The following is a 21,339-nucleotide window of genomic DNA, read 5'->3' on the forward strand; positions in this document are numbered from 1 at the left end:
TTTGATTGGCCTAAATCTACATATAGTAAATCAGTCAGTGCACTGTTCCTCACTATAAGTTAATTGGGAAAAATGGCAAACATTTCAATTCTATTATAGTTTCTCTTGTTGTACTTTTGTAGGCACATATAATCCCTGACACATCACATTTTCAAAATGCCAGCCTTCAAAGAGATGCTGGTTTTCCCAGTGCTTCTAGCTCTCATTGGATTGACCAAATGCCAGGAGTTACCAAGTAAGTAGGCCCTACCATAAGATATTTCCTTTCCTGTTTATTGAGCGTCTAGTAATATTGGTTGATTGATTTACAGCTTTTCTCAAGACTGTGTCTATGTTTTCTTTCTGTCTGATGTTGGCAAAGTTGGTAGGTGCAGGAACTTATGAACAGTGGTCCATGCAATGCAATATCATTTGATCCTCTATCTCTTGCATAACCAGCAGGCAGCAGCACTGGCACATAAAACCATTGCACTCTCAGAAGAACACACATCCTTCCCTTCTTGAGTATTTCCTGCAGTCAGTCTGTGAATTAGCCTTAACAGAATGTATCACTACCAACCCTAACTGACATCATTGTAATGTCACAAAAACATCCAGACTTCACTTTTTCTGAATGAAATGACACCCATAGAATTAGGACTTCAAATAATTTAATAGGATCTCTATGATGACACTCTTAAACTGTGGGAGTGATTGTCATAATAGTCAACTAAATTCATGTTGTGCCAAGTGTAATGTCCTTTTGTAGTGAGTCATCAATTATACTGTTCTAAGTGACAGTTACTGCAAATCAACACTGATTGAACAAATAACTATTTCACAAAACATTAGATTGACAAAGTTTGCTGCTGTTGAATACCAGTAACATGAATACCAATAACATGAATACCAGTAACATGAATACCAATAACCATTGTTTGATTGATCATATAGATATATTTTTGATTTATTCAACTTTCCAGTCCTTCCACATGCCCACCCCCACTGCACTGTGTAACCTAATGTGTGACTTTTTAAAGTATGTGTTTCATCCAGATCCTCCTCATTCATTGTCTTACTTTAATCCTCAAACCTTTGAACATCACATTGGTGAAACACTGAGCTGTGTGTTTTTACTCTGAGGTTATGACATGCTAGAGGAGTTCCGTGTATCTAAGTCCAGAGGGGTGAGGAAAGTGGTTGGATCTGAACCTGATTCAGTGGCCTACCGTGTGAACCCTGCCATCCACCTACGCAAAACCATGAGGTACTGTCTGCACTCACACAGTGAAGCCAAATGGATTTGAATAGACTGGAATTTGATGATGAGGTTAAAAAATAAAACGTATGTTAAGATGTGCATTTCAATCTCAGAGGATAACAGTTAAACATGATAACACAGGAAAACACTTGTTTCCAAAGTGTTTCCAAAGTGTTTCCAAAGTGTTTCCAAAGTGTTTCCAAAGTGGTCCGGAGCAGAATTTCCCAGATATTCAAACTGAACACACAGGCCTGCAATAGACCAGGGGTGCATCTACTAGGGCACAACATTGTGGAACTTGTTGTTATAGAATAGACATGTGTCACTAACATGTAGATAAAGTCATCACATTAGCTCTATTCATAGTGTTTCTATCTGCAACGTCCAGTATGTTGAACCCTCCTTAAGGAGATCCGGGTGCTCTTCCTCCATCAATATGTGATTAAAAAAAAAGTCCAGACTTTGTCAATTCTCCTCACTGATGGTGAATAATGATGTTTATCTTAAGGTTTCCTACTTTCCTCGGATGTGAGCTAGCCAAAGTGAGCTAAGAGCATGCACCCAAATGAGAGATCTAATAGCGATGTGTATCATTTCTTCTCGGCCTCTTTGCCAGTGGGGTTTCCTCCGTTTTTCCACTCAATGTAATTATGCCCACCTTCAAACAAGAAATGTGATTTCCTCTCCGGCACGAAAAACCTCAACATTTGCATTTGCTTCATCACTTGATCGTCACCAATGGACAGCTGGTGGAACCCCACTGGAATTTCATTGTCATCACAATGGATGAATATAGCAGTTGATTCTTTGTCGATTAGCATAATGACGTGCTGTTAGTCAAAACGCATTATGAGTCATATTAGTGTATCAGCCTATCATCCAGGGTTTCCTTTGAAAATAAATACATCATTGTTCAATTGGAAAAGGCAAGGATTTTCCCCAACTATCCTCAAACCCTGATTGACACTTTCTTGGCATAGATATGCTACACACTCAGCTGTTTGTTTTGTTATTTATGCTGTCTGTCTCCTCGTTGCTGGGAGGCACTGAACATCAGTAGTTCATCTGTATTTTCCTTCTCTGTGTTGTAGCCAGCAAAGCTGTCCTCAATGAACCTTCGATGCCTGACAACTAAGAAATGTTTATATTGAGTAGCAGAAGTGTGTTACTGTACATCAAATAGAAAGTACAGCATCAAAAAGCCAACAGGAATGATTTGCCCTGACAGGAAGCCAGAGAGGGAGAGAAGAGGGTATATACAATTAGGTTGTGCAACAGGCCTGTTGTGATTGAAAACATTAATGGTAGGTTGAATGAGCTTCATTTTCCAACTAGGGTGGGGGGTGCTTTGAAACTACAAGCAGAAGTTGAAAAGCAGTGGGATAAGGCATCCAACCTTAAGCTTGTGAAACACTGATTCTGTTGTTTCAAAAGTATTTGATCATTTTATTCTAAATACAATTACACAACAAATGCCAGTGCTTGTTCTGCATGAAAATATGATGTATTGTTTTCAACTATATTAAGTGTCTCCTAAAACCCCATGATTGTCGTGCCACAGCGATGTGTACCCCGATGGCCTGCCCTCCGACTACTCCGTCATTGCCACATTTAAGGTGACGAAGGACACCGCCAAGAGGTCCTGGAACTTGTGGCAGGTCAGCGACCCCGATGGACGTGAACAGGTGGGCCTCCGTTTTCAGGGTGATACACGCTCTCTGGACTTCTTCTACACCAGCCCCCATGGCACCCAGATGCTACGCACCTTCCACCGGGTGGACAAGCTGTTTGATGGAGAGTGGCACAAGCTGGCGCTGCAGGTCAAGGCCGATAAGGTCAAGTTGCTGGTGGACTGCGAGGAGGTGAGCGTGGAGCCCATCGGTGATCCTAGACCCGTCATCCGCCAGGGTTACACCTCTATCGTGAAGAGGGCTGTGGGAGATCGCTCCGCCTCAGTAAGTTCTGTGCTGTTCAAACCAAATCATGCTGGGTTTCCTACAGTATTTTGCAGTTGTGTCTATGAATTGATCAATGCTCCATGGTCAATTCAGCGTTCATATGAAAGCTCACTGACCACAATGTCTTGTGTCCTGGAACTGTAGGTAGACCTCCAGCAGATGGATGTGTCCTGTGATCCAGAGAAGGCCTACTCAGAAGGCTGCTGTGAGCTCTCCAGTGTGGTGAGTTGGGTGTGACTTCCAGCAGGTTCATGTTCGTCAGTGACAGATATGTACAGTACAGTGTGTCTTTAAATCCAGCCACTTTTCCCATTGTCTCCCATAGCAGTGACTATGTTCTCCCAAATGTGTGTTGTGTGTTCATGTGTTGTCTCTAGGGAGTGGTGAACAGGGCAGAATAACAATTTCTGTCTCTGCAGATGGACTGACTAGTCAAGTTCTCTGCTATTCTATTCTGTTTAGTGTGGCGGGCATGCTGAGATTGGCCTGACAGCAGGAAGGGCCACCTGTAAGTGTATGCACGGACAGCCTGGCAACCAGGGACCCCCAGGACCGAAGGTGACTACTAAGCCCATTACAGTTCCCATAACAGCACCTCTGCTTTGAATAATGAGCTGAGAGCCTTTAGCCTGGTGGTCTAGTCTGTTCGGTCTGCTGTTAGCCAACTCCTCTGTGTTCGTTCATTGGCAATGATAGATAAATGAGTTGGTTACAGCACATACAGCATTGGACCAGGCTGGAGAGCCAACTTGGCATGGCTGGGTTGCGGTCCAGGCTAATGCTAACTACTCCAACTGTATGTCTCCTTCTGCAGGGTCATAGAGGTCTCCCAGGCAACACAGGAGAGCCAGGAAGACTAGGCAACTGGGTAAGGGCATTACAGCACAATTCTCACTATAGTGTTAAGTTGAACTCTGTTTCGTGAGGGTCAACAACTTAGAACAATAATGAGTGCTAATTGTCATTCAGAATGTATGCACTCTTTTGGTGTTGTGGATTTGACAGTGACAGACATTTGGATGTTGGGCTATAGACCCCAGATTGACTACAGAGGTTGGTTCAGTGTAAAGAGTTAAATTGAACTGCGTGTGAATGAAATAGGAAAACCCCTGCTTGCGGGACAGCAGTGAAGTTGTGGAAAATACAATGGAAACATAACTGAGAGACGGCACGATGGGAACAGAAGCTGAAACAGGGGACACCGCACGACAATGGACGTAAAGTGGAAGAGATCATATCACTTGGCAAACCATCATAGACTGTCTGGTTTCACTTTAACATTAAGAGATTCATACTTAATATAATGAATCTGAATTTGACAAATCCTCAGCCAGTGAAAGCAGTCAGTTGAGTAATATTCTAATAATGAATGTTGTATTACTTATTATAGTGGTATGTTATGTTCTCATACATGTGAATCCTTGTTTCGTCATCATTTCATCTTCATCGTCATCACAGTCATCATAGTCATTAGCATCATTCTACTGCCCTTCATATACATAACACTCAGCGCTCAAGGAAAAATGCTTTGTCATTGTCAGAAAAGTGGAGAGAGTTGAGTACAGAACACCTCTTAAAATACAATAGACAACCATTCAGCGCAGAACAGAGGACAACATGTTTACTAAGCAGTTTAATTAAAGGATATGGCATACTCACTGCATCAGGATTCAATTACATGGTTGACCATGTGAACATAACCCTCCCTGCTTATAGGCTTCAGGCAGTAGACATGATTAGTTCCATTTGAGGCTGAGTTACAGGTGTAGGATCTTCATTTGAACCCGTTTGCTACAGCAGGAAAATAATCATGCAGCAACAGGAAATGTAAATTATTATGATAATTATAATTCATGGACATTTTTGTAGAGGTTTATACATTTAATCGGAAGGGAAAATCAAGTCTGAAATGTCAAAGTGGAAATGACAAAATTCAGAAGCCTTTTTAAACCAAGAAACTACATGTTAAAAATGTCCTGCATTGCAGGAAGGTTGTCATGCAACAGGGTGATCAAATAAAGATCCTACATCTGTAAGACTAATTTACCTCTTTGATGTAGCAGCTCCAGCTCTTGGTGGTATGCTGGGACCACAACTCAGAGAATAGAGAACATGTGACTAATAGTGTGCAGGGCTTCTATTGGGTCTTCAAAGACAGACGACTTGTCTTGTACATGAGAAATGAGTTGTTGGCTTGGCATATAACATGCCCTTTCGGCTGGAGAGACTCTGGGTAAAAATTGTCCATATACTACTCAAAGCACACACACACACACACACACACACACGCATACACACACAGACACACACAAATGGCCATGCTGGGTACTCACTCACAGACACACACACACACGCAGACACACACAAATGGCCATGCTGGGTACTCACTCACAGACACACACAAATGGCCATGCTGGGTACTCACTCACAGACAGGCGGATGAGGGGGACAAGCTGTTTATGGAGCTCAGTTGGGGGCCAAAATCTGTCTTCTCAGACTCAGTGGAGCCCTCACCTCCTGCCAGTACGTAAGTCACAGAGAACAACCAAGTTTACTGCCACCTCCGTTGGCGCCTGAGGAGGGCATTTCCTGGCTCAGATTTATATGTACTGTCAGTCCCGGTGGGTGGTCCTTCCACTAGTCCCCTGCTACACACTAATTGCTTTTTTTTTAAACTGTAAAGTTGTAAAGTTCATGGTCATGCTCCTGGATAAAGCGTCTATCGTCTCCAAGGTTAGCCTCTTAGCAGCTGACATAGAGTGGTCAGAGGTGAAATGGTTAAATAAACTAGTGCCATGGCACAGAGGACTTTTGGTATTGTTCAACGGTGTTGGTTTACTAAGTGGAATATCCCCAATTCATAGGCCAACACGTTGTCTTATATGAGTGAGGATGTGGAAATTTGTGTGGAAACACTAACAGAATAAATGTTTCAATTTTCCCTTAACTAAGACACATCTTTCCTCGGGTCATAAAATGTGGCCTACATCGTGTTAACACTAACTCCGTGTTTCAGTGGCTCAGCCTGTCGCTCACTAATAAGATCTTCGGTCTAAAGTAAACATTTGACACATCATTACGATCATCATGTATTACTTGGATCCCCTAATAGCCATGTTCAGATTTCCTCCTTCAAGGAAATGTTATGGTTACTGTCATAGCTTCAAGCGCTTGGATATAAATAGTATGTTCCATTTGAAGGCCACAATGAAATGCATATACCTTACTGTGATGCCCACACACTTGACAGATTGGGAAACTCCAATGTGTTGATCCAGTGTCTAATCTGTTTATAGCATCAGTCAGAGACACATTCCGCCGGCCAAGACTACTGCATAACGGTCACAATGGACAGCTGGGAGACGTTGCTCTAGTTCAACCATGACATAATTGATTATTTCACATCTAATTAAGTTCAGTCTTATGCTTTTACATGAACACTGTGTGAAACTGAAAAATAGGAAAGTCCCTGTGCTGAGCTTCTGTGTCCTACATGATGCGAGAGCACATTTGACTAGAATTACATATTTTTGATGTATCTTGGCTAATCTGGTTTTCCACCTGCTATACACCTCACAATGTCTCCCTCCACAAGTCACTTCTGTACCTAATTCAAACTTCTCTTCTGTTGCAGGGAGGTATGGGACAGACAGGTGACTATGGCCACATTGGAGAGCCAGGCCCTAAGGTAAGACACGACATCTGACCCGACCTGTATCAGATCTGTATCTGTCGAGTTGAGTTGTCAGAAAAAATGTGTATTTGTATTTATTATGGATCTCCATTAGCTGCTGATTCACTTCCTGGGGTCCAGCAAAATTAAGGCAGTTTAAACAATTTTAAAAACATTACAATACATTCATAGATTTCACAACACACTGTGTGACCTCAGGCCCCTACTCCACCACTGCCACATATCTACAGTATTAAATCCATGTGTACTGTATGTGTGTGTATAGTGCATATGTTATCGTGTGTGTGTGTGTATTCACTGTGAATAACAACAACTTGTCTCCCTCAGGGCATCGCAGGAATCAGCGGGAACAAGGGGATGAGAGGACTTCACGGCCTTGATGTAATCCACCCTCAGACACATATCCATAATCTCTTTAGCTGGTCTCTGGTGTCACGGTGCAGATTAGTGCTAACGAGCTACTGTGTTTCAGGGCGACAGAGGTCCCAAAGGTCTGAAGGGATTAGATGGCGCCGGGGGCTTCAAGGTAGGTTGTGTTGTCCTTCGAAATGGATGATAGGGTCTCTTCAAATCCCATAGGCTTCCATTAGGTGTGTTAAACGCATCATTGTGCACATTGCAGAACCATACATGTACTGTATATAGAATACATATGGCTCTTAGCATATGTAGTCAAGTTGAAAAGTAACACATTTTTAACTTTTCATGAGTGTGTTATTTTTCTGAGTGCGGTGCTTGTTCTATTTAATAGAAGATTAAGAGGGTCTCATTTTAATGTTTTAATAATGATTCCAGGGAACTCAGGGGTCACCTGGAGAGCTGGGTGAGACCGGAGTACAAGGAGAAACGGTATGTCTTTCTAAAGATGGGAGACAGGCTTATTTTAGACAGGCAGCCCAATTCTGATTTTTTTTCCACAAATTGTGTCTTTTGACCAATCAGGTCAGCTCTTTTACCAAAAATATCAAAATTGGACTGCCTGTGTAAACGCAGCCATAATTGCAGTATACTAGTGATCAATCCCAATTGTCATTGGTTTTATCATCATTGACTAACTTCTCTGTCTTCTTGAAGGGTGATCCAGGTCCACTTGGATATGAAGGAATTCCAGGATATACAGGAGTGAAGGTGAACATCATTTTATCCACCAGAAACTCTTATTTTTCCATGTTCTCTCCTATGAATTATTACATTTTCAATAACATTTTATGCTTGTATTGTTTGTAGGGAGAAGAAGGGGCCTCCGGTGTTGAAGGACCTCCTGGGCCACAGGGAAAGCAGGTACGTTAAGAGCCACATCACACATGTTCACACCAAACCCCACTTGTAATAATAATAATAATAATACTGGATCTACAACCCAGTGTTCATTTTGGCACACTTTTTTAGATTTACTCTAGTCTTTCACGGAACCCAAACCGGCAGTGCGCCTGCGCCATCGTGCATAAATGTATTTTGTCCCCCCCACACCAAACGCGATCAGGACACACAGGTTAAAATATCAAAACAAACTCTGAAACAATGACATTAATTTGGGGACAGGTCGAAAAGCATTAAAAATGTATGGCAATTTAGCTAGCTAGCTTCCAGTTGCTAGCTAATTTGACCTGATTAGCTAGCTTGCTGTTGCTAGCTAATTTGACCTGATTAGCTAGCTTCCAGTTGCTAGCTAATTTGACCTGATTAGCTAGCTTCCAGTTGCTAGCTAATTTGACCTGATTAGCTAGCTTGCTGTTGCTAGCTAATTTGTCCTGGGATACAAACATTGAGTTCTTACTTTACCTGAAATGCACAAGGTCCTCTACTCCGCCAATTAATCTACACATTAAAAGGTCAACCGAATCATTTCAGGTCATCTCTCTTCCTTCCAGGCTTTTTCTTGACTTTATATTGCGATTGGCAACTTTCATAAATTAGGTGCATTTGACTTCGTTCATCTTTCAGTCAGCCACGTGGGTATAATCAATGAGGAGATGGCACGTGGGTACCTGCTTCTATAAACCAATGAGGAGATGGGAGAGGCAGGACTTGCAGCGCGATCTGTGTCAGAAATAGAACTGAGTTCTATTTTAGCCCTTGGCAACGCAGACGCTCGTTGGCGCACGCGAGCCATGTGGGTGCAATAATTGAATAACATAGATTTCTAAATATATTTTGTGTAGTCAGCGGTGTAGTCAGCCTGTTAGTCATTTTGACTAAAACATCACATTTGTATTGTCCTATTAACCTATAGTCATAGCCGCGGGAAGTAGTTTGGTGGGGTGGACAATCTTTTTTGCCAGCGCTGGTGCTGCAGACGGAAATATTGGTCTGCTAATACAGGACTATTAAAGGCCCAGGGCACTACTTTTGTGAAGAAAGTATATATTTTTCAATATATATATGTATTATTATGATTTATTTCTCAGCCCTGCTACTTCCTGCAGCTATGCCTATAGTAAACATAAATCCCGGATTTCCATGTGCACAAACACACATAGCCTTGTCTTACCAACAGAGATTTAACCATATCACCATCCTATTCCCTTCCCAACAGCAGAAATAGGACACACATAAGAATATGTAACAATGGCCATGTAAATTATTAATTCAGGCTACATAGATATTACATACAAAACAAACAGACTCATACAATGTCTATGTTTTTCTCTCCCTTGAGTATAGAAAAGTAGGCCGTCTTTGAATTTGTAGTCTCGCTCAAACCTCCCACTTTTCCCACAAATGTTTTATATACATGTTCTGTAGCCAACGTAGCCAAGTCTTCCTCTTCTCCTCAGAGAATGTTGCTTGATTCTAGCCCTTAGGCTACTGTTCAAAAGACATGCCACTGCGTTTTTCTCTTTATATCGAGCATTTGCGGGCCGCGTTTCACATTCATAACGCATATTTCAGGCTGTTATAAAACTAGGCTACTTGCGAACCAGACCATTAACCATTTGTTTAGGCTACACCTTGTCCAGTCATGTCACCTCATAGCTAGCTATAGCTAACATTTTGGAACATTCAGATAGAAATATGCTATGTAGAACAAATATGTCTCTCTGACATGTTGAATAAGGAATTAATGTTGGCTCAATTCATTGGTGGACTTGGGACTCGATTCGGACTCGAGGTTTAGTGACTCAACCACATCACTGGCTGAAACAGTCATTAGCTCCTGCTCAATGTCATTAATAGTGCTTATCACTGAAAGCTCTCATTCTCTCCAAATACTCTTGTCCAGTCCACTTAGTTGTCAGATTTTAGGAACAGAGATCATTTTTGTCTTATCTCATTTTAGTCAACAGTTTTTCAGGGTCTATTTAGTCAGTTATAGTCTCGTCAATTGTCCCTGTAAAACAGGTGTTTGACTAATATTTTAGTCTCTATTCACTAGTTTTTGATTAAATTAACACTCTACAACCCATAAACCAATTGTAAATTCACTTTCTGCCACCTGCCAAGCCTTCATGCACGCACACAGAGAAATTAATACAATTTTATGTTGCGACGAGGCCATGGCGGAAAGATATGTTTTGGCACTTCGGCTCTTTCCACAAACAACATTAGTACCTGTGGCCAGGTTTGGGATTAGTTTTAAGTATGCAAACCATAGCAACACAACAAATTGGGTTAGTAACGGTAGCACTTTCAACCCTAGTGATTTCCTAGAGGGAGGACCATCTGCAGGTCAGCTTACAAGGCAAGGACTATCCTTCAAATGTCTCCTAATTCCACTGTAGATGTAGACGTCCTTAGTGAAACATTAAAACATCTCCGGTCACAACAAGCAGGAACAAATTGAAAGGAAAGTTGGTCTCATTTCAGTGAAACAGAATAAACATGTGGTTTGTCTTTACGTTGTCTTGGCAGGGTGTTGTAGGTGATCCTGGAGAGTCAGGAGTTGCTGGGGAAAAGGGAAAACCTGTACGTATGGCACCTAATCGCGTCTCTCATTTCTAAACATGCAAACAGTTCCTCCTCCACTGTACATTGTTCACCAACAACAACAATATATATTTACAGCATATGCAGTATACAAAGACGCACATGACTTAAATTACAAATATATATATATATATTTGGGAAGGGAATACCTATATATATATATATATATATATATCAGTGATAACAACAGTCTCATTACTCAACTTGTTTGTCAACACCAGGGAACCCAAGGATCAAAAGGAAGATATGGCACCATTGGACAAAAGGTTAATTATTCTGACTGAAATTTACATTTCAATCTCAGAGATGAACAAGCATGGGCAAACTTTTAGTAACATCAATAACAACATATCTCCACAGGGCATTATAGGAGATCCTGGTTTGCCCGGGAGAGATGGGGACATGGGAATAGAGGTAGGTTCACTGTCTTTTAGCATCCATGTTTCTGTTTACTCTAGCAATAATATAACTAATAAATGCCATTTAGCTTTTATCCAAAGCGCCTAATGCTTTGAACTTGTGTATGGTGTACATTTAGGACATCCGTATGAGGCACGATGAATGTGGACCCTATCTATTGTCTTTATCTGATCTGTGCTATCCTCCGTCCCTTCTCAAGGCTTACCAAGGACCCCAGGGCCCCGAGGGCAGAAACGGACAATTCGGAATAATGGTAACAGAACTATCTCATGAAACAAACAATCATTTTTCATTAGTTTGAATATTATATGGAAATATAAGGTATATGGGTTTTACCCTCAACAGGGAGAGAAAGGAATGCTGGGGCCGGCAGGGGAGATGGGGCCTCAAGGCCAAACGGTAAGTACAGTTGGCTTTCACATCTTCACACGTCTCACTTTATGGAGCCATGATGATGCGGCCGGTGACACTTTACTTCTTCAAAGTCCAATATCTTGAAAACTTGACTGCTGACATGCAAAATATTTTGGGAATGTATTTTGGGAATGTATTTTGGGACTGTACAGTGCACTGATGAAAAAAATACCAAAATATTGTTTTTTGAGTGGAGTTTCCCTTTAAGAAAAAAGAAAGTAGTCCCTCTGCTAAATGTAAGACATGTTTCTCTCTCCAGGGCCCCAGAGGTTATAAAGGATCAGCAGCAAAGCCAGGAAGACCCGGATTTATTGGACCCCCAGGACCTGTCGTGAGTGTTCCGGATGACTCTTTGTAAACTCTTTGAAATATAAGTTAATTCTCTCCAAACCACTAAAATATGTTGTTTCTCGAACAGGGGCATGTGGGAGTAGCTGGCCGGCCAGGCCCCAAGGTAATCAACTTTATTCACCTACTATACTGCTAGAAGAGCAACATGTAGCGAGTAATGAAGTGTGTTAGGACTTGATTAATGAAGTCAAGTGTCAAGACATTAATTAGTCAAGAGTCTACACCTCAATAACATTACATTGTCTGTGATATCAAAGCTAAGGTGGAACTGGGACCAATACCTATATAAGTGCCCGTGAGTTCGGATGACGTTCTTCAGAATTTTACATAAAAGCACATCTTCGAAATGAACTGACTTGATAATGAGACTTTCCGACTATTACCAAACAGTCACAAAGAGGTCAGATTAAACACTAGCCTAGGGGTAGTCAACTCGATTCAGCCGCAGATGATTTTTGGAGGAGCGGATGGTCCGGAGTCCACATCTACAGTAAGACAACAACTAAGCCATTTCATTTTATACATGGGATTACTTCGGAACATATTTGCTAAATTAAACTCATTTTATCCAAATTCCTGGTGATTTTACAGTCTTTCTGAGCAAACTAATCCCCCTATTTGAAGAACAAAAATCACTGGAGGGACGCCTTTTGCCAATCGCTGCACTAGAGCAATATCCAGAGATGTACACAGACAAAATATATGACCTGTCCTTTCTGGTCATTTTACAGAGCAGCCTGATACACTGGCTAGGTTACTGCTGCCAGTTCTTGTGGTTTCATGTGTCACCACTGAGAGATCTTCTGTAGCCCACTACCCCCCCATTCACCTGTCAACAACCCCATGTCAACCCTCATAACCAGGGTGGAACAAACAAACAAGTGGACGATTCACTTAGTTCTCCCCACCTGATTGGATATCCTGTTCTCTCGTGGCATGTTCACTAGCTGTGACACATTGGCTTTCCCAGAGCCTTGGCTCTTCATCCAGAATATCCTATTCTCTCCCCATCTGGACCGGAAGTTAACGTTGGTGCTAAACTTCCCCCAGGAGTCTGTTCACAGTCTGTTCTAGCTATTTAATTGGCTGCTGATACCAAACTCAAAGCTTGCTTTGTACTATGTGGTCTGGATGGGACCTGTTATAGGTGTTTTCAGGATGTTTATCTTACAATCCTCTCAATTACATGTGTGTTATTCGTTATATAATCAATGCGTCTTTTTATGCATTAGGAAACATTTTTCACAGTGTTAAACCACAGTCTCCCATTCCATAGAACCCCTGATGTAGTTAGATCAAACATCTGACTTTCAACTCGTTTTTGAGGTTTGATCTTGTCTGCTGTGAGACAATCCCCACTGTACTGCAGTGCGTAGCATCACTCCATGTTGGCTGCATCATTAGTTGGCTCGTAGTGGCGTCAGACTACAAAGTGTGTGTGAGTAAAACCATGGGCTTCTCTGTTCTCCTTACAGTGTCAGCTCTCAAAATCAGAATACAACCTATTTCAAGAGCCTTTCGTGCTGGCTTTAAGAGCGCTGAACAGGCTCAACGGATTAGGAAATGTATCAATGGATTATAAGATGTAAATCATTATTTGTACAAACCTTTTTCTCGAAAGTCTGAATCATGTTATGATACACACAACCTCAATCATGCTTAATAAAAAATAAAACATCTAACAGTACCAGTAAATAGAGTTAGACATCAGACAAATACAGAGAATTATTTTATGCAGACGAATACATTTAAGCAGATCCATGTACAGAAGTGATAGATTTTTCACATAGTCAGCTCAGGGATTGGAACCAGCAACCTTTTGGTTACTGGCCCAACGCTCTTAACCGCTAGGCTACCTGCCGCCCCATAGACACATGGATACATAGTCTAAAGGGAGACACGGAGTGGCCTGCTGTTAAAAGCATAGAGCATGTTGGAACATTAGGTCCCCTATAAACCAAAGTAGTTTTTGCAGTATTTCTGAAGTACATGTTCATTTGACATTTGCCATCCATCAGGACAGAGGCAAAGGACTCTGGAGACACATTCACCACACACACACACACACACACACACACACACACACACACACACACACACACACACACACACACACACACACACACACACACACATCCTGACTACACACACACACATCCTGCTCTTGGATGAGAAGAAGAAGAAGAAAGCAAATATTTGCGGGCCATCAAAGACTAGTGGTGATGAATGGATGTGAGATAAACGCTGTCCTAAACATCAAATAAATTAGAGTCAAAGGAAATGCTGTGCTTCAGTCCACGAGGACTACATGTTCAGACAGACAGACAGACAGCCTGTGAAAAAGATGTCAGGCCATTCTAATCAAGTTTTGTTTCAATTGTATCTTCCAGGGAGATATAGGCATTGAAGGGATCCAAGGTGTCAATGGTGAAATGGTACTTATACTATTGCTTTGTTTTTTCATATACACATTTCATTATATTCAATTGTATCTACTTCATTTTGAGCAGTAGTCATGAAGCCCAAGTTATCTAAATGCATTCACTCTGGGATTTCTTTCTTTCCACAGGGAGAAAAAGGAGAAAAGGGCCCCAAAGGCGAGGTAAGATATAGTTTCTTTGCTTTGTAGTACAATAGTCACATAAAACAAAATGGAGAAAACAGTCATTGCATAAGATGGGTTATAGTCAAGATTTGGATTTCTACACAGCCATATCTTATTTCTGTTTTATGAGACATTTTACATATATTAGCAGACACTCTTATCCAGAGCATTTAGGGTTAAGTGCCTTGCTCAAGGGAACATTATTTACTTAGTCAGCTCTGGGATTTGAACCAGCGACCTCTCAGTTACTAGCCCAATGTGCTTAACCGCTAGCCTACCTGCACACAATGTCTCTTAATGCTGTGTCTAGTTGCTCTACCAAATGAGCACTGTGAGCGAGATTGTTGTCCTGGGCAGCTTACTACCATACCTATCAGTAGCTTGTGTGTGTATTACAGAACATGTCCCTTGATGCTCTGTCTGTGATGTAGGTTGGAGACGCGGGTGCACAGGGTCCCCACGGTGGTCGGGGGAAGCGTGGGCCAGGGGGCGAGCCTGGACGCACAGGCCCAGTCGGAACAAAGGGGGTCCGTGGCGATGGAGGACCAGTTGGATTTCAGGGGCCGCCAGGGCCACCGGTAAGTACAGAAACTGCCATGTTCAGCAAGATCTGAAAAGGTCAAGTAACTTACTTTGTTTTGGGCGAGTGCCATATAAACCTTTGAAATCAAAGTCGGCCTATTTATTGACTGTCTGGGTCTGAAATGGAAAGAAGGACGAAGTCAGTATTATCTTAACTCAGCTGTGACTCACATAGTAAAACACATAAAGTCACACATGCAATGGATGACTCATCAACGCCTAGTCGTTAGAGAGACTGGAACCTGCTTTCAATTGTGTTGTATAAAGAACAATACTACTGGCACCCTTCAGTGTGCATGTTACTGTAGCACTGACTGATCAAAATACACCACCATATTTCCAACCTGCATCGCAATAATATGCCAGCTACCAGAGAAGGCTGGTGGGAGGAGCTATAGGAGGATGGGCTCATTGTAATGGCTGGAATGGAATCAATGGCATGGAGTTAAACATGAGGTTTCCATATGTTTGATGTGTTTGATATTATTCCATTTATTCCATTTCAGCCATTACAATGAGCCTGTGCTTCTATAGTTCCTCCCACCAGCCTCCTCTGCCAGCTACGTATCTTCTGTTTTTTTTAATAAAAGACATTTCACAGATACCCCACCCTAACCTCATCAAAGCTGTTCTGACAGACTTAGTCGTTGTAGCAATTGGCATATTTAGAATTTAGTATTTGATTAGGATCTCCATTAGCTGTTGCCAAGGCAGCAGCTACTCTTCCTGGGGTCCACACAGAGATAAAACATGACATTAAAACAAAAACATTGTGCATTATACAAATTTGTATTGCTCCATTACTACATTACATTACTAAGAATAATGTGTGGGTGTATTTTAGAGAGTGTGTGTGTGTGTGTGTCTCTTCACAGTCTGCGTTGTGTTTTGTGGTTGTTTTGTCTGTTTAAAAAAAAAAATAATGTTACTGTTAGCTTGAGTTACCGGAGGTGGAAGAGAGTTCCATGTAGTCATGGTTCTATGTAGTACTATGTGTTTCCTAGCCTCTGTTCTGGACTTAGAGACTGTGAAGAGACCTCTGGTGGCATGTCTTGTGGGGTATGCATGAGTGTCTGAGCTGGGTGTTAACCAGTTAAACAGACAGTCTGGTACTTTAACAAGTCAATACCTCTCACAAAGACCCGTAGTGATGCAGTCAATCTCTCCTCTACTTTGATTCAGAGGAGAATGATGTACATGTTGTTAGACCATGTGTGGTATCAATGCGGTGTCGACAATTCTTGTAAATGGTTTCTCATTAGTATTGTTTTTTTGTGTGACTCACAGCAAGGGTTGCATTTTGTATGGCTGTAAATCTATAATGAGCCTAAACGAAATATTGTTGGCTGTGTTTTCTCACTGTTCATTACATACACCCACCCATTTCCTAACAGAGTCCTGCATGCTGCTGGTTGTGCCAGCCTTGCTCAGCCTTTCCTGTTCTGTCATATTTCTTATCGCGTTGTCGTTGTCCCAAGTGATGGATGCAGTCATGATTTGTTTCCACAGGGCCCAACCCTCTCCGCACAACACGTGATTGAGGTCTGCAAGAGAGTGGTGCTGGAACAGATGTCCACCTTTGCCAACTCGGTGAAGAGGACGTGTGCCGCCGTGTGCCCACTCTATGGAGACGTCCCTTTGGGTGCCCCCGGTCCCTCTGGACAAAAGGGACCCCCGGGACCTCCAGTGAGTGTCATATGTTAGGAGGTTACTATGCTGTGTGTGTATGTGTGTATGTGTGTATGTGTGTGTGCGTGTGTGTGAAACCCAAAGTCAATGCCTGGAATATTTCTTGTGCGATTTTTTATTATTAGAAATCCTCTAACAACTGAACGTAGACACTGTCTGTATGAATCCATGATTATTCATTTGTAGGTCATTTTGCTCAGGAAGTGCACACTCCATACTTTATTATGTTTCTGTGTCTCCCCGGGCCAAGTAAAATGCTTACATATTGGAAGGACTTGGAGTGAGAGAGCTGAAGTATTTGGCAGTATAGGTTGGAATGAAAACATTCAGACTTTCCATGTTCCCGTGAAGACAAATAAGAAGTCGCAGAAGAGGCACTTGCTCTGTGTTGATCGGTTCTTGGAGGGATTCACCAGCATCCCTGGAGTGGAAAGCCTTTTCCACAATTATTAAGCATTAAGACAGACTCTGTTCGGGTTTCCTAAACTAACATTTTCAAACCACACAGTCTTTCAAGTTCATAAAGACACAAATGTCTAAAAATACTCCTGTCCCATGTTTTGGCCTTCGATAACCTTATCATGCAAATATCTCATATTTTATCTCTGTCAAAGCTCACCTCACTTAAGAGTCTTTTGGTTGTTGTGCTTCTAGGGTGGTGATGGTATTGCCGGTGTGAATGGAGAGATCGGACAACCAGGATTCTATGGGGAGGTAGGAGACGCAGGCCAACAAGGACAGCCAGGTGAGAAATACTGTACAAATGAATGACTGCCAGAACGAAATTGATCTCAGCATTCCTTTGATGCAATATCTGAAAATGTATGTCTACTGTATATATTAGCCATTGCTGTTCACCTTGACAGTATGTTTAGATTAGTCGTTTCTATGACCTGCAACAATACATATTTGTTGAAAAGTACACATAACTGGTTCTCATATTGCCTACAAATATGCAAAGAAATACCATGACAACCAAAAGTTGAATGGAGCAGACTTAACACAGATTAACAGAGTCATATATAGAGAGAGAGCTGGGCCAATACGATTTCTGTCTAAACCTTCCGAGGGCGCCACTTTCTCCTCCTTATCCGTTGCTAAGCAATAGTTGACACTTCCTGTGCTGTTTATTTCTCATAGTTTTCTAAGCCTATGAAGATGTCCAGTAAAAACAGATTGTTTGTTGACACGACAACACAGTTCAGTTTATATCTAATGATAATCAATACAAATCTCTGTGGGTCATTTCATAGGGAACTATCAGAGGCATTATTGTATTGTCACATCACCAACGTTTCAAGAATAAAGGTGCTAACATGGCAGCTGTTCTAAAACCTGACCCAACTCTGTCTATATACTGTATATATGGCTCTGGACATAACTAAGTATGGCATTGTGTATGTTCTCGTGGGGAATTATAATGCATTGCTTTAGGGTCTAGCATGACTTCACACTTATGGTACATTCCCCCAGCCAAACTAATGAAATCAAAGAATATTTACAAGGCGTTTTTATACATCTATCCAGTGATGATCTCAGTAACACATATGGTTGTTAATCAACATGAACAGCTTGTTCCTCTGTACCAGCTTTGTCCCAGGGGCATGCACTGTCAGGGGTGGTACATATCATGTGTTTTCCTGTTGTCCTTCATGCTGTGAAAACATTGTATCTGGTTCCTAGGGGATCAAGGAGATCAAGGAGATAAGGGAGCAGAGGGCCATGGCCTACCTGGCTACATCGGGGACCAGGGACCAAAGGGTAATGCAACATTCCATTCTGCGTCCTTTTTATTGTCTGAATAATGGTTTACAGCATAGCAAAGGAAATCCAACAACAGCTTTGACGGGCCCAGTTCTATTGTAATCATTATATAACAACAGCTTTGACAGGCCCAGTTCTATTGCAATCATTATATAACAACAGCTTTGACAGGCCCAGTTCTATTGTAATCATTATATAACAACAGCTTTGACAGGCCCAGTTCTATTGTAATCATTATATAACAACAGCTTTGACAGGCCCAGTTCTATTGTAATCATTATATAACAACAGCTTTGACAGGCCCAGTTCTATTGCAATCATTATATAACAACAGCTTTGACAGGCCCAGTTCTATTGTAATCATTATATAACAACAGCTTTGACAGGCCCAGTTCTATTGCAATCATTATATAACAACAGCTTTGACAGGCCCAGTTCTATTGTAATCATTATATAACAACAGCTTTGACAGGCCCAGTTCTATTGTAATCATTATATAACAACAGCTTTGACAGGCCCAGTTCTATTGTAATCATTATATAACAACAGCTTTGACAGGCCCAGTTCTATTGCAATCATTATATAACAACAGCTTTGACAGGCCCAGTTCTATTGTAATCATTATATAACAACAGCTTTGACAGGCCCAGTTCTATTGTAATCATTATATAACAACAGCTTTGACAGGCCCAGTTCTATTGTAATCATTATATAACAACAGCTTTGACAGGCCCAGTTCTATTGTAATCATTATATAACAACAGCTTTGACAGGCCCAGTTCTATTGTAATCATTATATAACAACAGCTTTGACAGGCCCAGTTCTATTGCAATCATTATATAACAACAGATGCCGGTTTCTTGGTAAGCAGATGTTGCGTCATTTCATTTATTTATTTTTTACAATGAAAAGTAGATGGGAAGGCAATTTAAAGTCTACTGCAAACTCTCAAAGCCGTGTAGTAGTTCGTAGGCACAGTCATTCTTTACCCACTTCTTTATCCACCAGGCCAACGTGGAAGACCTGGCAGAGCCTTCAATGGCACACCAGGACAAGAGGGCGAGAGAGGCCATGTAGGCCGGCCTGGACTGAGAGGTCACCCAGGACTACGAGGAGTCCCAGGCGTGTGTCAGACCACTGGGTGCGCTCTGCTAAACAACAACACAACCAACGGATCACCTCAGAATGCACCCCAGAGGTTGAGAAGACACCCATAGAGGCAAAGAGGACATTTTTGACCAAGCTGCATGGATGTAATAATAAAGGGAGAGAGGAGGAGAGGGGGAGAGGTGGATTAGGGAGATGTGGATTAGGGAGAGAGAAGATAAATGTATTCAAATCAAAGTCTAAATAAATGCTTCAATGTAAATATGCATCCTATCTCCACCCTGAATGACTGAGATATCCATTTTACTTTCTCAAATAAATCTGTTGTAGAAACTTGTACTGTTGGCCTTAAAACAACACTCCATTCTCATGGTTCATTTGAAAAAGACACCAATAGCTACGGTATTATTTTTGTTAAAAATTATGAAAGTTTATTTGACACATTTTATTGAAACTGATCCTAGTTGTCTTCAAATATCACTGTTCTTTATAATAAAAGTCCAAAAACGATTGCTAACTTGTTTTACTACAACATTTGCTCCACTGTTTATTTTTTATTACCATATATTATTGAGCTGTGCAGAATATAAAATCAAGCGTACAATTCATAATTAAACAAATTGTTCAGCAAAGTGTTTATCACAATTCTGTCGAGGCATGCTACCTACCTGAATCCAAAAACACTCAAAGCCTCCCTCAAAAGGCTTACATGATACTTGCATAATAATTCCCTAAAACATTAACATTTATTCCACCTCAGTTTATGACAGCCTCTGTCATCAGTTACACCATTGTTTAGGGCCACTATATGGCCAATATGCTGTAACCCAAAAGTGGCTGTTATTGCTAGCAGTTACAGTTAGCCAACAGTTACTCTTTTGGCTTGCAGCTATTACTAGCCAATGGTCACTATTATGGCTAGCAGCATGCTGTAAAGCCAACTGTCTTTAATAACAGTTTGTGTCAGACAGTGAAACATCAGTTGCCATAAGCTGACATTGACTGTTTTTATGCCTTGTTTCTAGAGGGTTTAGGTGTTATCCAGAAGGCACAATGCTTTTTTGTTATGAAGTAACCAACAAAATGACCTATTGTAGTGGAAAAATCTGGAGCAAAAATGTGAATCATAAAGAACAGTACACATTGTGTGCCTATTTGATTTATCTTTCAGGCCTGGACAGTATTCTATATCTGGTAGATTGAGGCCTTTATCTTGTTTAATTAATGAGTTCCATGCGTTTTATTTTTATTCTGTAATGAAGGATTTTTCACTGCCTGTATGTTTCACAAGATGTTTGCTTGTACACCTCAAGTGGAAACATATGGTTATGAGTGTAGACAAACACGGAAACTAATAACTTCCACAACATCAACAGGTCTGTTTTCACGTTTGAGAATTTATCAACAATTCTGTTTGATGTGCTTCTGTCTTTCACTCATACGCAAAATACAATCAAAATACAGTGGCAAGTACATGAACCCTTTGGAAATATCTGGATTTCTGCATACATTTTATGTAACATTTGATTTGATCTGATCTTCATCTAAGTCACAACAACAGACGAACACAGTGTGCTTAAACTAATA

At 41.2% G+C, this 21,339-nt stretch overlaps 1 protein-coding gene across 1 annotated transcript; it reads left to right on the forward strand.

The window, feature by feature from the left end:
- Positions 1-1,128: 1,128 nt before the first annotated feature.
- On the forward strand, positions 1,129-20,264 carry LOC109870142 (collagen alpha-1(IX) chain). The gene is made up of 25 exons (XM_020460504.2): positions 1,129-1,246; positions 2,802-3,195; positions 3,343-3,420; positions 3,661-3,756; positions 4,013-4,066; positions 6,833-6,886; positions 7,220-7,273; positions 7,365-7,418; positions 7,688-7,741; positions 7,967-8,020; positions 8,120-8,173; positions 10,745-10,798; positions 11,041-11,085; positions 11,180-11,233; positions 11,439-11,492; positions 11,585-11,638; positions 11,913-11,984; positions 12,072-12,107; positions 14,395-14,439; positions 14,574-14,606; positions 15,041-15,187; positions 16,701-16,877; positions 17,535-17,625; positions 18,564-18,641; positions 19,654-20,264. Exons 1-25 carry the CDS (start codon positions 1,131-1,133, stop codon positions 19,860-19,862), a joined length of 2,211 nt encoding a protein of 736 aa, XP_020316093.2. The 5' UTR covers positions 1,129-1,130; the 3' UTR covers positions 19,863-20,264.
- Positions 20,265-21,339: the final 1,075 nt, after the last annotated feature.

This window comes from Oncorhynchus kisutch, linkage group LG25 (assembly GCF_002021735.2).
Source record: "Oncorhynchus kisutch isolate 150728-3 linkage group LG25, Okis_V2, whole genome shotgun sequence".
NCBI lineage: Eukaryota > Metazoa > Chordata > Actinopteri > Salmoniformes > Salmonidae > Oncorhynchus > Oncorhynchus kisutch.

Excerpts from the sequence above, each read along its gene's own strand:
- LOC109870142 (XM_020460504.2), top strand. The coding sequence starts at position 1,131 with ATGCTAGAGGAGTTCCGTGTATCTAAGTCCAGAGGGGTGAGGAAAGTG. Across the intron at positions 1,247-2,801 it reads CACCTACGCAAAACCATGAG|CGATGTGTACCCCGATGGCC; the intron begins GTACTGTCTGCA and ends GTCGTGCCACAG. Across the intron at positions 8,174-10,744 it reads CTGGGCCACAGGGAAAGCAG|GGTGTTGTAGGTGATCCTGG; the intron begins GTACGTTAAGAG and ends TTGTCTTGGCAG.